General features: G+C 40.4%; 1 protein-coding gene across 5 annotated transcripts in view; it reads right to left on the bottom strand.

The window, feature by feature from the left end:
* The window catches only part of LOC137996762 (coadhesin-like), an 18,798-nt gene extending 1,530 nt beyond the window's left edge, over positions 1-17,268 (bottom strand). Inside the window, exons 1-12 of one of the 5 annotated variants that reach the window (XM_068842339.1) lie at positions 17,151-17,242; positions 13,856-13,913; positions 12,810-12,830; positions 11,408-11,823; positions 10,270-10,423; positions 9,543-9,725; positions 6,460-6,642; positions 5,268-5,698; positions 4,717-4,873; positions 3,763-3,945; positions 2,685-3,100; positions 1,525-1,745 (exon numbers count right to left, since the gene is read on the bottom strand). In XM_068842339.1, coding sequence (XP_068698440.1) covers positions 1,563-1,745; positions 2,685-3,100; positions 3,763-3,945; positions 4,717-4,873; positions 5,268-5,698; positions 6,460-6,642; positions 9,543-9,725; positions 10,270-10,423; positions 11,408-11,823; positions 12,810-12,830; positions 13,856-13,895 — 2,367 coding nt within the window. In that variant the 5' untranslated portion in view covers positions 13,896-13,913; positions 17,151-17,242 and the 3' untranslated portion in view covers positions 1,525-1,562. Of the gene's footprint in view, positions 1-1,524; positions 1,746-2,684; positions 3,101-3,762; positions 3,946-4,716; positions 4,874-5,267; positions 5,699-6,459; positions 6,643-9,542; positions 9,726-10,269; positions 10,424-11,407; positions 11,847-12,809; positions 12,831-13,851; positions 13,914-15,160; positions 15,213-17,150 lie in introns of those variants that run through there. The other 4 variants (XM_068842340.1, XM_068842341.1, XM_068842337.1 and 1 more) reach the window with 4 other exon arrangements.
* Between the last annotated feature and the right edge of the window lie 232 nt (positions 17,269-17,500).

Raw genomic sequence — 17,500 nt, forward strand, 5'->3', positions numbered from 1 at the left:
CCCGTTCGTCTCCATCGCAATGTTACAAGCGGTTGCTTCGTTTTGAAACGAATCGATCACTTCAGGAGGAGATAAATGAAGAATTCAAGAAAGGAGCGGTCAGAACGAAACGGTTACGCCAACGTTCAACCGGACCAGAACGCGGATATTGCCATGGTAAACGTTCGAGCATTCGAATTTGCAGTAACGATCTGCAACGAAATTCAGGTTGAAATTCGAATAATTCTACTTATTTTAATTTTAAGAAAGAAAATGATAGAAACTATGGAGATGGAACGTGTGACGAAGCCTTAAGGACGTCCTCGTGGGACGCGCTATTTTCCGACTACATTCAAAAGTTATTCAGGCCCATGTGACGAAATCAGAGACATCCTACATTGACTGGAAAAATTGACAACACCTTGTGAGAGAAATCACTTTGCCCGTTTCACAAATCGGCATGCAGTGATGTACATCAGAGAGTGCGTACCAAACCCAACATGAGTTAGCTGTTTGTGAAGGTTAGCGGCGGGCCTGAAAACTGCTCCTGCGCATTGGAGCAAGGTCCGAACACATTTAATCTCGAGCAGCAATACACTTTCCGGTTACCTGTGTCCTTTAGTTCTCTTTCCATCGCTTTGTCGTCGCTTTATTTTCGCTTTATTAAAATGTTATTCTACTCACTGATATAGCTTTAAGTATTTCGTATCATGTCTCAATTTTATCAACCATTCGGATCCTCTTACCTTTTGCAGTTTCAATTTCTACTTCTTTAGTTTGTAGGTTTAGTTCAGCCGCCAGGGTAAGCACATTTTCTTACTTCGACGCTTTCATTGTATGTCACCAACTTTCTGTCTACATGACAGTGCCATGTACGCTAAGTTTCTTTTATCTATTCTTTTGGAACCAATTCAAAACCGCTCTAATAGACCGTACAATAATTATCCACCTTCTGCTTAACTGCAGGAACTCAGACACGAGTTGAGCTTTGCACTCTGGTGCAGCGAATAGGATAACGACAAAGACCAAGGGCCTTTGGGGCGGGATGTTAAAATATGCCGACGACCTAGTTATTTAATTAAACAAGTGCTAAAGAATTAGCTGCCCTCAGGAGAGGGATCGAGACACCGAAATTGGCAGTTGACAAGAAAGAGCAAGAAGCTCGAAAGACTTTTGTGCATTCAACTTTGCCACAAAATCCTGAGTCACATACAATCATAGTATTTATCAGGTTAATTGAATTTTCCCCTTGTTACACACTTAATAATGATAATAATAATAATAATAATAATAATAATAATAATAATAATAATAATAATAATAATAATAATAATAGAAACGTTCTTAGCGCGCATTTAAAAATCTCAATGCGCTTACAATAAATAATAACAATAATAACAATAACAATAGCAATAACAACAATAAAAATTAAAAGAAGTAAACTACAAAGGTATCATTGCTCATCAAGGAGGTGGCGACGAAAAAGGTAAGTTTGACAGGGACGAGGCTGACTTAATATGTTCAGGTATAGAATAGTTCACTTACAATGAACTCTGTTGGTTTCCAAACTTGATCAATCTGGGCTAAATCAGTGGACTAGGAGAAGTTTCATTGCAAGCCGCATGTAGGATGTCTGGAATTCTTTCCTTCATTTGATCGAATCGTTCAACGTAGAACCACTTCTTCTCTCCGGCAATCTCGTTGAGGTCCAACTCGCGAATGGATGGTCCAACACCAAAGGCCAACACGGTGGCATTTTTGCCTTCCTAAGGATACAAACGAAACAACTGATTAGCTTGCCTTAGTAAATTTCAAATATTTAGGATTGTCCTAATACATTTATTGAACCATGCTCTATATGCCAGAAGCTTTTCTTGCGGAATTAGTGGTTAATTTGCGAAGCGATTAAAGAGCATGTCGCAGACGTGACTCTGCCACTCTGTGAACCAAGCACCCCGTGCAGTTTGAGAAACAGTGAATCTGTTAATCTGGTTTACAGGGGCCTTTCCTTTCCCCACTCAAGAAAATGGGGAGATTTAAAGGCGCTCTCGATCTCTCTCTCTCTCTTTCTCTTTCCCTCTCTCTCTCTCTCTCTTGTAAGCGCGCTATCTGTGATTGATCAATTTGGCATGCGGTATTTAACGGCATGACTTCCCCCCGACTTCCCGACTTCACCCGTGCATTTGCTCACCAAGAGATATAATAATTATCTTTGTTAATATTAATTCCTAATTTTAATTTTTTAATTATCTCCGGCCTTTTTGCAGGTAACCATGACTATCTTTTTTAAGATGATTTTTTTGCTCGAGTGCAAACTGACAAGGACACGGGGAGAATTGAATATATTTATCTGGCTTATTTATCTGATTCTCTTTGGGATAATTGGATAATTTTGCAAACACTGAAGTGACCTCTGCGTATCCTATAATTCATTTTGCAACTGAAGAAAATAGAAGAAGGCGCCGCAGAGGCTGGCAGTCTCACCGATCCAAGTTAACTATATTTTCGCGTTCATTCAACGAATGTATGATTTTGTAAGACCATTTTCGAATTAACTACAGCATCGTTTCACAGCGAAATCAGGCGCGAATCATTTTTCATGAACTAAAAGTAGCTATGAAGAAACGCTTCCAATTGGTCTCGCTTTGTAACCGAGATGACAGTCAACTTTGAAATGATTGATTGCCAAAACTGACAAAACCAACCCTCAATGGTGGAATGGTATCATTAAATGACGCTGAACCCCTATTGGTCCTTCCGTCTGTCAAAACCATGACCAAGTTTTCGGCGTCAGGTCTGTCACCATTCTCGGGTTTGAACACGATCTTGTCTGCGGCAATCAGAGCTCTGTCCGTGCGAGTTCCCCACGCGAGTTTGTCTGGTATGTCCGCGATAAGATCGCGTGTACTTTCTGCGTTCTGGCACTGTTGGTCTGAGAACTTGCATCGCAAAGTAGCATTCCTGGCGTAGGTAATGAGGCTGAAATGTGTGTTGGTCGGAAAGTAATGGACGAATTGGGTGAGGAAGGTCTTGACGCGAACATAATTAGGAACTCTAACGCTCACTGAAGCGTCCACAATCATGCACACATCCAGCTTCTTGTGATCACATGGTAGGGGCGCTGGAAAGATAACAAGAAATTCTAGGTCAATAAAAGAATGAATTTGTTCGCCTTTATCTGCCCCAAGTGACTCTTCTTGACCAATTACGGGGGAGGCCACAAACAGACCAAATCTAAAGTTCAGTTTTAAAAATAATGAGAGTAGGACAGGGTAATAAATTTATTCTCACGCGCACGCTTTGCTGCTCGTCACAAGTATTGCACCCTGTTGAGTGGAGTTACTACTGTGGTGGGTGTCCTTGCGAGGACGCGAAGAAAGACTGGACTCGAGGGGGTGGTGGAAATTGAGTCTAAGATTTCCACGACCAAAGATAGCCGCGTGCAATCTCATATAGAACTCCATGTCTAACTTCTCCCAACTAGAGCACTGGTGCTTTAGTGTCCTGCATGCTCATGTTTTATTATTAGGGGACGATTGCCGGTTGGAAAAACTTTAGGTATATCGTCCTCGTCGGAGCGAGGATGAAAAGGTAAGACTTTAGGAATCTTAAGACTTGCGGAAACCCTAGCCTTACTGAAGATGTCGCTATATATCAAAACAGGCGGATGGCAATTTGGTATAAATGGCTCTTGGGGCCCGAAACGTTGTCGGGACTTTCCAGAAACGGTTCCCTAGATTCCTTTTTCCAATTTTCCATGTAGTTTTCTTGTCTTTTACGTACGTTCTGGACATTCTCCCTCATCACATTCAACTGTCTCATATGGTTTTCCGAGTCTTGAACAGGCCTTTCCTCCCTTGCGAGGAGGCGGCGAGTTGCAGAGTCTGCTTCGGATCTTCACACCAATACCGCATGTAGCGCTGCATAGAGACCACATGCTCCACTGGTTGTATCCACCATCAACACCTACATAAGAAGAAGAAATAGGTTGAAATACTAGATTCTGATGAATTAGAAATACATAGAGAGGATACTTTTGGAGCTCTGAAGCCTTCTTCGAAATAATTCCAGAGTTTTCAAGCAAGCAACCGTGGAAAATCTTCATGTCGCTTTTTGTCCGCGGCAGAAAAAAAAACGTCACGTGATTTTGAAAAAGAGCTATACTGCCCTTATAAAGTAAAGTAAAGTCTCTGTTACGAGCCTGAAGGCCCATTAAGGCCGGCGCTTATCTCCGGTTTCCGTACCATGAAGCGACTAGGAGTATTTATGCTCCCCCTGGATGGGATGCTAGTCTATCGCAGGGTTACCCCCAGCATTGCGCCGGTACCCATTTATACACCTGGGTGGAGAGAAGCACCGTGAGAGTAAAGTGTCTTCCCGAAGAACACAAGACAATGTCCCCGGCCAGGCCCCGAACCCGGACAACTCGATCCGGAGTCGAGCACACTTACCATGAGGCCACCGCGCCTCCCATACTGCCCTTATATGGAACAACTTTCCCTCCAATCATTGAGCCTCTTAACCCATCAACGCAGGGTGTATCCGTTTATGTTACACAAAATAAAGCAGAAAGCAAAGACCGAATGAATATTGGAAACAACCAGATTTCAGAAGCGGTCACTCGAGTCACTTGTGGTAGCAGTTCTTCGCTTCCTTAGATTCGCTTCCACTGAAGGTCGCAGCGCTCTTTCAACTAAAACGTTGAATGGAGGAAGAATAAGGTTTTGAATCACTTACGGCAAACGGTATTCTTGATTGATTTAGCCATCCTTTTAATCATTCTCGGTTTGGTGACTTTGAGCACATTGTCGCCTGCAATCTCTTGAAGTTGAGTCATGTTTATCTTGCTCGGCATGCCGTATCCAACAGCAACCATGTGACAGGCTTTCTTCGTCTACAACCACCAAACAGAAAGAAAGGAGAACACAGAAGAACCAGACAAGGCAAGCAAAACTACAAGAAACAGTAACTGAGAGGATATAAGCCGGATAATCGCAAGCTACATATTAATAAAATAATTAAGTAATTCCTTATTTTGGGACCTTTCTGTGCATTCCTACTTCGATTAAAGATTAACAGGAATACTTGGAAAGGTTTTTCATAAGACCAAACAGATTGGATATTCTGGGGGTAGCCTGGAAACTATTGCCCAAAAAAGTCTGGGGACGACTTTTCGGCCGGTTGGTCGCCTGTGTTTTGCGAGTTACCAGTATTCTTATCTCTTTCAAAGTGCGGTCGTACTCTCTTTTCGAAATACTTTTAAAATAATCTGCCTTAAGATAACTTACCCTCAGAATAGGTATTTCTCTCAACACGCTACGAATGAATCTACGAGGATATGTTCGACCATCTGTGAAAGTCAGCAAGACGTTTTGTCTGTTTCGCCTTTCGCCGCTTTTCCTTATGAATAAATTGTTATGCGCTGCCTTCAGCCCCAAGTCCGTTCGTGTTAACTTGCTTAGCTTTGGTTTATAGTTTGAGAAGAAAGATGCTGCCGTTTTATATGACCAAGACATCTTCCCTTTAAATTTGTTGAGAAGGATTGCCTCTTTGTTGTATTTAATGACAGCAACACGTGTTTTCTTCTTTGACATCTTCATGTTCTTGAGGAAAGCTGGCATGAATTGTTTATATAGGCGCTTAATGTGACGGTATCTGATGCTGTTGGAGTGATCGATCAAGATGCCCAGGTCGATACCCTCCTGACAAGGTGCAGGCTCTGACCAAAAAATTCAAAAAATGAACAATGAGTAAGGAACATAAAAACAAACAAAGAAGAAATATTGAATTTTCGAGATAGGACGCAGCTCTTTACAATCTCAGTGGATCCCTTTAGGACGCAGCTCCATTGTTTTTAGGGTTAGGGTCCATCGTTGATTGGTTGTTTGTTTCGGTCCATTGTTTTATAGCTGCGTACTGACCAGAATTTTCTCCAGTTTATGATAATGGAACAAGAAATAAACGTGACCCATAGGCTTCAACTCTTAAGCTTATATCTCCAAAAGGAGATATCGTCTTCTCGTCCTACCCTCTTTATTCAGATCAACATTATATTCCCGCCATGTATTGCGCCTCCTAGACAATCAACGCACATGTGCGTAAATTTTAAAAAAGCCTCTTAGCCAATCAGCGCAAAATGTCTCCGTCTATGTTGCATGTGCATAAATTAGAGGACATGAATATTAAATTTAAATCTCCAGGATTGTTTCTTCAGAATTTCAGAAATTTCGGGCCAAATAGGTTGTACAGTTTGTCTAATTTTGTTCTTTGAAATATGGTTTATTTTTCTGTTTGGATAAACTCACCCTCCCTCTCCCGGCCACAGTAAAATAGTTAAAGCCTTGTAGACATGTGTAAACAAATATAACAAAGGTGAGCAATTTTCTCTTCTTGACTCACTGATGTCCAGAGAATTTAATAGTCATCATTAAAGAGCGACGAAAATAAATATTGGTCCAACAATAACACCTTCTCTCTTACTTTTAACACATTTTTTTGCTTTGCACTTCTTCACCTCTCGTGGACCACCGAAACGATCGCAGTTCTTTCCATTTCCGAATGGAGGTGGATTGGTACAGCTCCGGTACCGGATCCTCACACTTGTGCCACAAGTCTTAGAACATTGGGTCCATGTTGTCCATCGCGTATATCCGCCGTTAATTGCTGTAAAGTAATTAATATAGAGTCAAAGATCTTTCATAGTTAATCATTAACGACGTTTCTTCGTGATGACCACTTGTAAACTTCGTCGTAGCTTAAAACGATATCTTGGTGCATGGTGCTTTAAAATAACAGTAAGGAGCTTGCCAAGTTAGTACTCGGCAAGAAGTCATTACACTGGACTAGTTTAATTTTAGAGTAAGTATCTTAATGAGGTTCGGACGTGCCCTGTAAGATTTTCAGTTTGATAAGCATCTGTCTGTTGTGGCTGTTAAGAGGCAGAAAGCCGGCCAGTTTTTAATAGTTTCAGTTCGTTTTCACTGAGTGTTAAATTTACGGGAAAGCCATCCGAGAAAAGGAAGTTTAGCTCGTCGAAGCACTCTATGTTCATTCTTCCGTTAGTTTTCGTGAAATGATTATACTGTGCTTGAATATCTCAATAACTGTCATGTAAACGTTGACATTTCAGATCGGTCTGTCTTTATAATTAAATTATCACTGCAATAAAGCATTGACTCTACGGCTACAAACGGTTTTCCTGTAAACTCTGTAAGCTTCGATTCGATACTTCAATGGTTCACGGTATTGACAAAGATGACACCCTCCCCCCCCTCCGGGGGGGGATTCCCATATAAAAAGGACGGGAGTGCTCGTCGGAAAATTTGAAAAGAACCTCTAAGGGCCGATTTACACGGTACGATTTTTGGGCTTACGACAAGCCCACGACATGCATAATTTACGATTGTTGTGTACGTCAGAAAAAATGTCGTAGCATTTTAAAACATGTTTTAAAACGCTGCGACAATCTTAAGTCATGTAGTAGGCCTTCCGTGAGCTTGTCGCATGCGTACCGTGTAAATCGGCCCTAAGAGGTACCAAGATTCTGTCTTGTGGGCGTTCACCCATAAAAGGTACCAGATTATGGGTTTAATTTTTTCGGCTCAGTATACGTACCCTAAAAGGTACCTCTAAAGCTCCCGCTGTGGACCTTTTTAGGCTGACCACCCTAAGAGGTACCAGAACCGGTTTTTTAAACCCCTAAAAGGTACGACGAGCACCCCCGTCCCCCGTGTCGTAAAACCAAAATCAAAGTAATTAATTTGGCCAATCAAAACGGACACAGAAAACCCAGTAAAGCCAATCAAAACTTAAAGTGATCACACTTAGCCGACACAAAGCGGGAGCCACAATTGGTTTTGGTTTCACTTGTAATTGGTTGAAAAGGTGGCGCGAGAACTTTGAACCAATCGCTGAGTGAAGTAATGCAAAACCAAAGCAATTCACTAATTACTTTCGACACTCAATTGAAAACCGCTCTAATAACGAATTTTATCTAAGTGTCACTTGTATTTAATGCTGGGGTAATAATTGGGGACACCGTTGTACAGAAATCAAATCAAATCAAATCAACTCATATCAAATCGTAGGCTGGTTTTCGAGGAGAGGGAAAACCCAGAATACCCAGAGAAATTCCTCTTGGAGCTAAGTAGAAAACTTACAATCTTAACCTACGTGTGACGCCAACCCGGGCCACATTAGTGAAAGACGGGTGCTCTCACCACTGTGCCATCCCTGTCCCACAAGAGTACAGGTGTTAAGCTAGATAAGGCTCATTATTCCCGCTTTGGATACACTCTTCGTTATATAAGAATGTGTAATTTTGAGGCTGAACGTTCTTATTTGTTTAGAATTTGAGCCTAAACTTGTCTTGTATACTAAGTTCGACTACAAACCGAATTGTTCTTCAAAATATCATGCAATAAGAACACCACATCCTTATAAAAGTCCCTAATTATTTGTGTTAAATTTCTGTTAGACTGCATATACCTTTGTTTACAGCTGTTTCGAGAAGGTTGTCCGAAAGAATCATAAAAGGGTACGCGAAAATGCCGAAAGGCATTATGGTAAACTGTCAGTTTGAATCAGCGAAAACATGACGGCAATGCTATCGAAAAGGTCACCTAGAAATACATGGTCATGCTATATTACTGATATTTAGATATGAGTGAGTATTAAAATTCAGGCAAATGATCCAGGCCATGAATTAGTAACGAAAGGTTAGGATTCACAGACAAAGCATGATTCTGACGACTTTTACCTTACTTATTCTATGTCATGTTTTGCAGAGAAAGTCGGAGAAATGTACCAAAAAATCATGGCGAACGTGCAGAGCCATCATTTTTGCTAATGACCCCTTTTGTTTTTGGTCGTGTTTTGGTAGCGTGATGACGGGAGAGGGCTTCAACATAAGCCTGCACGTACTGCACTTCATCAACGCTATATCCAAAGAACTCTTTCATCCAAACAGCTCGCCATCGTAGGTCTTCATTGGACGGTCGGAGCATCTTCGATTCTGGGCATTCACTACAAGTTGAATTTATTTATTGAATATCTCCCATACTTATTTCCAGCATTGTCGCGAACTCTCTTACGCTTCTTTTGGACAACCTTTCCCGAAACAGCTGTATACTACTCACAAACACACACCCAAAAAAGAAAACAAATCATCCGAGTGAAATAAAAATATTGTTAACCGTAACTCTCATGCCTGGGTATGTTCTTAGTATGTTGTAAAACTTTGGTTAAGCTCAGCCTCAGCGTTCTTATAAAAAAAAAAGTGGTTCTTATAAAAAAAAGACTGAGAGAGTTTTATCGGGAACTAAAACACACTTAGAATCAACACGACTACTACATCCGGGAACCGAATGGAGTATTTTTCGTATGTGACAAGAGTGGTCGTTCTAACCACTCAAACATAAAATTCGTATCTTCTCGCCACCGTACGCGTGTAATATCCTCTATATATTTAGCTCGGAAGTATAAGAGTATAGAATAAGTCCATATTATTAAAGCTACAACACTCAGAGGCATGTGAACCGGTATAGAACGAAGTTAAAACTTACAGCCTTTGCAAGCTGGCAGGTCGCATTCCTTTTGTTCGTCAGGTAGACCAATGTCGTCACAGTTCTTTCCTCCTCCTTCCGGCTCTGGATTTGTACAATTTCGAGATCGTGTTTTGAATCCATCTCCACATGTTGCGCTACATTCTGACCAGGTCGACCACGCGGTGTAGCCACCGTTGATAACTACAAGGATGAAATTTTGAAAGCTAAGTCTAAGTAATAAGTCTAGACATACCACATTCCATCATTGTCTGTATTGATTTACCAAGGTCAATAAATCGACCGACAGACAAACAGTTGGACTCACGAACCAATCAGCATCCCAGTCAAACATCATATCAGCCAGTGAATTACGAACCATTCATGGAGTCAGTAACTCATACAACTGGTCAGGTAGACAACCAGGAAGCCAGTCAGTAAGTCACTCAATTGTTCATTAATCAATCAACAGTCCCTAAAGTAACCAATCAAGTAATCGCTCCATCCATCCATCAACCAACATATGTCAATCAACTAGATGTAGATCACGGCGTAGATCGCGATCGAAATGGCCCGAACTACAACTTAATAAGTCACCACATCATGAGACAAACGATTACTGTACATTTTCTTTGTTATTTACCACCACGATTACCAATAATCATCTCTCAAAAAACATTTTTCATTCTTTCAACTTTATCTCATGTATAAATTAACGACCAGAACCGCAATAAAAGGACACACTCACCACAAACTTCCTTCAGAATTACGTTGAGGTTTTTAGCAAGCGCCTCAAAGTCTGCAACTTGTATAACTGATCCACGGTTGCCAGCAATATTCTCCAACTCTTTTTTTGCAATCCTCCTTCCAATACCAACTGCAATGATGTTTACTCCCCTGTCCTTTGAAGAGACAAACGAAATATAACGAATTAGATGATACACGGTAATGGATCAAAGTGGCGAGAATTATGGGCAGCAAGGTTGGCGCAGTGGTGGGCCATATGGAGCAGGGCTGGCGCAGAGCGAAGAATATAGCCGGAAGGTAGGATTGACGCATTATTGAACCATGTGGGGAGTAGGGCTGACACAGTAGTGAGACATAGCGGGGAGCAGAACTGGCGCAGTGGTGAACAATATAGGCAGCAGGGTTGGTCGAGTAATGCGAAATATTGGCAGTTTAGTTGGCGCAGAAGTGAGCAAGATAGGGAGCAGAGCTGGCGCAGTGAAGCCACGCATTTTCAACCAATATGTCCCCCGGGTTTGTTCCTGAAATCAGAGTTAAATATGGGTAAGCCATGTTTGGTTTCTTTCTCTGTTACGAAAGGACTTTCTACGAGTAGCCCGGTTTTCCCCTCACGTCTAAAACCAACTCTTTAATTTCATCTGTTTTGTTCTTTCAAAGTTGAAATGTAGTACCCCCAATTAGCTGATGACTTTAATTAATAGATCACTTAAAAGGAAATAAGGAATTACATAATTTCTCACATCCTAAACAGTGGAATTTTAAGCGTTATCAGGGCTAAGTCGTTAAACGTTGCTAGTAAAAGATTAATTGATTTTACTAATTTTACCTATAATTCTGTTCCTATTAACTTTGATACTGAACTCGACAGGACTAGAGGACTGGAAGCTATGGTCCTCGTTGAGAGGAATGAGAAAACTTTATCAACAATCTATTTATTAACGAGGGACACGAATTTACATCTTCTGTTGACTGACATCTGACTAAGTTGCTTTTTTGAGAGACTTAAAAAGAGGGAGTCCTACCCTCGGCTCCAGGTTTCAGTACCTTTTGTTTGACTTCTCCTCTCTGTGGATAACTCCTTCCGACTATCCAAAAAGGAAAACTCGTTAGCCATTAACAATTGAATGTTAGCATATTACCTCAAGAGGCGGGACGGTCTCACTGTAGGGTGCTGATTCCTTTGCAGTATTTCCGTCTGTAAACACCACCAGAACATTGGGTCGCTGCAGCCTATCGTTCACGCCATGAAACATATCATCGTGGGCTTCCATCAGAGCCAAGTCGGTTCTGGTACCGAGAATAAGTTTGTCACTGATAGAATCAATTTTGGCTTTGATGGCCTCGTTGCTGTGATACCGTGAGTCGGTAAAATTGAAAAGGAGTTTGGGTACGTCGGCGTAAAAAATCATTGACATGCGGGTAGTCTCTGGTGTGACGTTGAATTTGCCAACAAAAGTCTTCAATGCACTTTTCAACATGATGTAGTTGTTCTTTCCCACACTTTTAGATCTGTCCACAATGAATCCCAGATCAATCCCTTTGTCGCACGGATTATCTGAAAATTTGTAAAACGTATAACTACGTTTATAACTTTGCAGAGCTTTTTAGAACCCTGTTTTTGTGTATGCAAACTGAAGGAGGTATTGCGAATCAATGGTTAGGGTGCTTGCCTTGAAATGTGGAGATCCCGTATTCAAGACCGGTTCTGACCAATTGTTCAATTTGATCCTGGTAGTCCCTGGTTCCACTTCTCGGCCGCAATTGCAAATAACCAACTGGCCTACCTCCGACCAGTCGAGAATCTTGAGGGCGGTGCTTAGTATTATTATTGCTCATACGAGATACTCGCCTTTCCCGTGGGTGCTGCTTACTAATACAAGGATATTTTTGCGCGGTCTACACACTAAAGAAATCAGAAATTAGCAAGTGCTCTTGGTATCCAAAAAGAAAATTTGGGGTAACCATGCATTTTCAGCGATACTAAAGCTTCAATTTGGGAAGGAACGCCATAGTTACATTGCTTTGTATTTTAAAGCTTTTTACAAATATTGTTGATTAATTATCTTTGAAAAATAAGTGGTTACTCACAATTTTCTTTTAGGATTTCAATAACAGTGCTTTTCCCCACATACTCATAAACAGCGCAAAAAATCCATTGATTTAGTAGGCAGCCATACCTAACAGTTGTTTTTCTTTTCTGTTCTGTTCAAATTTTTCTAACTTTTTATTTTTTTTTTTGTCTAATATTCATTACGATAATCTGAAACAAAGAAAATAATAAAACTGAACTAGTATAAATTTTTGCTCGCTGAGCCCGGGCTCCTCCCGGGCTACATCCCACGAAACTAAGCAATTTACTGACCAGATTACAAACCCTAGTTTTAGCACAGCAAGCAGGATATTTTAGGGATGAAAATTGAATTTTCTTTATTGTATAGAGCTTTCCAGGTCTTGAATTAGTTTGGCTCGTACAAATCTTTACGGATGCCTGAGTGTTTCAAGGTACAACAAATTGACGAATGTAACTAAAAAGGCACTCACCGAATTCTGCAAACACAGCTCCTTTGCATCGAAAAATAAAAACAAGACCGTTAATATTAAGGACTCTAGAAAATGGCAGCAAAATTACTTAAGCAAATGGCAAATATATAGTAAGTTGCTCAACACTAAGATTTTTGAAGAGAATTAATCTATACTCGGACCGATGTTCAATTGTGGGCGAATGTGAGAATGATTTACACATATTGAATGAAAGGTTTTACAATTCTACCTACTGGGAACTCGGAATAATGTGAGCTCCAGATGGGTTCCGAAGCCACAACCTTCCGTGAGCTAGTCGAATGCTCTAACCACTGAGGTACTGGAGACTCTATATTGAGCAAGGGTGAAATGTGGGTCTTTAACTCGAGCTGATACACGCAGCTACAGAGTCAAATAATGACTAACAGCGTAGCTCATAACTGCATCGCGCAGTCTCATTAAGACATATATACAATGCGGCCAACCAACCAACCCAGGTGAGTGAATGAGAGAATGATTTTCACATATCAAATAAAAGATTTTACAATTGAACCCACCGGGAACTCGGAAAAATCCGAGCCCACAAATGATGGGATTCGAACCCACAACCCTCCGCGATCTAGTCGGATCCTATAACCACTGTGGTACTGGAGACTCCGTGGTGAGCAAGGGTGAAATGTGGCTGTAACTGCGTGATGCAGCTCGAGTCAAAGATCCACATTTTACCCTTGCTCACCATAGAGTCTCCAGTAGCTCAGTCGTGGGTTCGAATCCCATCTGGGGCTCGGATTTTTCCGAGTTCCCAGTGGGTTCAGTTGTAAAACCTTTCATTTAATATGTGATGTTCAGTTGAGAGCACTTAATCGAAGTCTTGATAGTAGAGTTAGCTGATCGCATTGAAAGATGGAGAAAATAAAATAGGCAATCACAAGAGAACGTAAAGACATCTGTGGGACATTTGCGCTTAAAAACAGGTGCAAGGGAGGTATTCCGTAAATTGCGTGCTTCGGATTCGAGACGCAACTTATGAGATTTCCGAAAACTGATTCCGGGATTTTAATACTTACCGCTGATTGAAGCCAGTAAAAGGAGGATAACCGATGGCATGTTAACGGCCTTTTTTACCTACAAATGGAAATAAAATAAATGCCACTAAGAGAGTTAAGAGGACTCACAATTAGATACGGAAAGAGTTTTTTTTTTTTTTTCCAAATCAATTTTAAGGCCATCGGTTGTGACAAAAAGAAAAGGAAGCCGTAAGTCAAGGTAAGGCCCGAGAACACGAGCTTAATTAAGGTATTTCAATATGTTCCCAGGCTTTTGTATCAAGCAACCGAAACAAACTTAATGCGGTCCGCTTAACTGGCCAATCACAGCCAGCGGAGTTTCTAACAGATACGATAAAAATTACTATTCATAAGACTCGTAATGATATGCGAAAGTAAAACGCGAAAAATAGAATACTTCAGAGGATTGAATGCACGCAGGTACGTCACTATGGTATAGCAGGACTGTAAATACAGGATTGGAGCAGAACACGCCTTTATAGCTTACTTTTCAGTCATCGGAGCAGTCGTGAAGGACTGGCCCACCCGCCCACCTCATTTGTCTACAAAAATTCGCGTGGTTCCTTCAACACTGCTTTCCTAAGCCAAGCTGTTCCAGCCTGGCTTAGACCGCTTATTTAAACGCATGAATGAGAGTGTTGTGAATTTCAAATAGATTACGATCGTCAACGATGTGGAAATATTGTCTAAAATACTCAATAAAGAGATCTTTAATTATTTCATTTGGTATGAAAAGATAATTGAATGAGACAACCAGAACGAATCCGTGAAAGAACCACGGTGAGAGCAATTCACCATAATTGATCTGTCGCTTTCACCTTTGCATGGCTGCGAATGCGGCTCGAGATTCAAGTTAAGCCAGTCACCAAGGTTAGTAATAATGCAATGAACCAACGCAAAAGGCAAAACTTCTTACTACGTGTACACAAAACGAAAACCATTCCACAGTGCAAAAAGACCATAGGGTTTCCATAGGAATATAAGTGGACCTTTGAGCTCGTTTACAAAGACGCCAATGTTCGCGCGCGTTCACCTAGTGGTGTATCTGTCGTAGGTCAAATTCCACTCTGAGGTTGAATCCGTTTTTACTTAGTTGAAATTGGGATCCTCATTTTACCTAGGCTGAATATTTACTCTACTTAGTTTCAATCAGCTATCAACCCTCCGAAAAAGGGTTGAAAACACTTATATCTTCCCTCAAGCTCTGTCTTACGCATCTCAACACATCTTCTCAACGTTTCTTATCATGTTCATCAGTCTCAACATTACAACATAGTAAGGGAACAAACTGTACTATGCATTTACCGGTACTCGACTCGAACCCTCATGTCCTTAGTTGTTCGGAAGGGTGGAGTGCTTTATCCACTGGATAAATCACTATCCGCTGGATAACTCAATTGGCTTTGCTAGTGTTTATCAGGCCTCGGTTGTTCAAAAGGTGGATAAGGCTATCCACTATCCAGCGGACACACACTAGCAAAACCTATTGAGTTATCCAGTGGAGCGCGCTATCCACCCTTCGGCGAACAACTGAGCCCAGCTGGATAGTGATTTATTCGGTGGATAGCGAGCGTTATCCACCTTTTGAAAAGTCTAGGCCAGATCTATAATGTCTTCACCACCTCACTATAATGATGAATATGCTCAATCCAACACAATTCTTTTAATTATTTACTCTGGCATAATAATTGATAATTGATAGCCATATATAATGACCAAAAGTAATCCTAACCTGACCTCCAAAAAGGTTTCTTCAATCCACCCTTTGACAACAATTTAAATTTACTAAATTGAGGCATTTAATTTTCATGGTACAACAGTTTATTCTTTGCTGACCATTTTGAGGTCAACCCATTCAATTTACATCAAATATAAGGAACGGAGTTGAACTTCGTATGTTGAGTTTTAAATATTGTTCCGGTCATCTGTATGCTTTCAGTTCCGTGATATATCTAGTCTAAGAGATTTTGTCGAGAATATAAATCAATTATCAACTGCAACTGAATAGTCACTTTCACGCATATCATTATTACTTGCTGAAACCTTGGCAACTATATTGTTCTCAGAAACACGAAGCTTGGGACGACATCTCTGTTTCTTTTAAGAATGAAAATTCCTTCTCAGAGTTTCGAAAATTTAAAAACTGGTATTGAAATCGATGCGAAATTCCACAATGTCTATCCCGGCCAATCTTGATTATTCCAATTTAGAGAAATGGGATATGCCCAAAACAAGTTGTTTTGGCAAATGTTGCCGATTTTTTACATCCTGAAATCAAACGTTTAATTTTAACAAGTGGCTTCAATTCCACAGGAAAGAATACAAATAATCTTTATTAGTCTTGTAAAGACAGAGAAAGTTTGAGAAGTGGAAAAATTGAAATCAGTTCCTAACACACTCCTTGATCATATTACTTCGCACCGGCACTCCATAAACGAAGGGAATAAGTTCGTTTCGTGATTTCAAGGACCCTAAATTTCTCGTATGTTGTCAGCTGAACTGAAGTTCAACCAGCATGAGTAAACAAAAGTCCATCGGGGAAATTGTAAACACTTTAACGCTTAACTATTAATGACATCAATTTTCCAACTTCTCTCATGTCCATCGTTAATTGTATAAAATGATCTGCCAGCGAACAATCGCTAACAGCAACACAACGTGACAAGGCCAGACAGAGCGGTTAAAGTTGGAAAAAGGTTATAATCCACACTTCTTCGAAGGCAATTTGAATGGTTATACGAGATCATGTACAACATACATTTAAACGGAATTCAAAACCAGAAACTGTGATTGATAAGTCCGGCAGATAGTTCACACCTCCTTTTGAAACTTCAGAAACAATACGTCAGCATCGTCAGTTGAAAGTTCATTTTCTGTTCGTTTCTAGCGTTTCTGTTTATGTTAGTACATTTGGAAATTTATCTATCGCCCGTTAAGACAGTTGTGTCATCTCAATTAATATTCAAGTCTTTTTTAAGTTTGTTAGTTTCTGTGAATGGTATATGAGTACAGTTAGAATTGAGGACCATAAAGCATGATGCAATTTCACAAAGACATCAGAAGTGGAAATGATGTACAAAACCGGTCCGGCGAAGACTGTTGTTAAATAATGTAACACAACTCAGTTCTTAATTCTAGAAAAATCAATTCAATTACCCGAAGAAGACTTTTTCCAAGATAAAGTGGCGACATTTTATACTCAAAGCACTTAAATAAGTCAGAAATATGCGAGTGAACATTAGATTAGTAAGAATTTCCTTCTTTTAAGTAAGTCTCGACAAAGTATTTAACTCACCAGCCTTTGTGGAACGTCAAACACACCTGTGATACTCAGCTGAAGCCCAGTTTTTCAGACCACGCCAACGAAAAAGAAACTGTAGAAATTCCGGTCCGTGTTTACCTAAAATATCCTCGCTCTTACATGGCAACCGAACTGTCTTAAAGAGAACTTTAAAATTGACTTTATTGTCATGCCACTGTAAAGTTCGCCACCAGCAGCGCAAGTTGTGAAAACCTAATGAATTTTTGGAGAGCCTTCGCTAATTGAAAATTATCATTGCGTTGATCTGCCTCTTTGACAATATATTTTTTTATAGGAGAATTTTATTTTTATGCCGTGGTTATGCTTCATTTTCATAATTATTT

This window comes from Montipora foliosa, chromosome 3 (assembly GCF_036669935.1).
Source record: "Montipora foliosa isolate CH-2021 chromosome 3, ASM3666993v2, whole genome shotgun sequence".
In the NCBI taxonomy this organism is placed as follows: Eukaryota; Metazoa; Cnidaria; class Anthozoa; order Scleractinia; family Acroporidae; genus Montipora; species Montipora foliosa.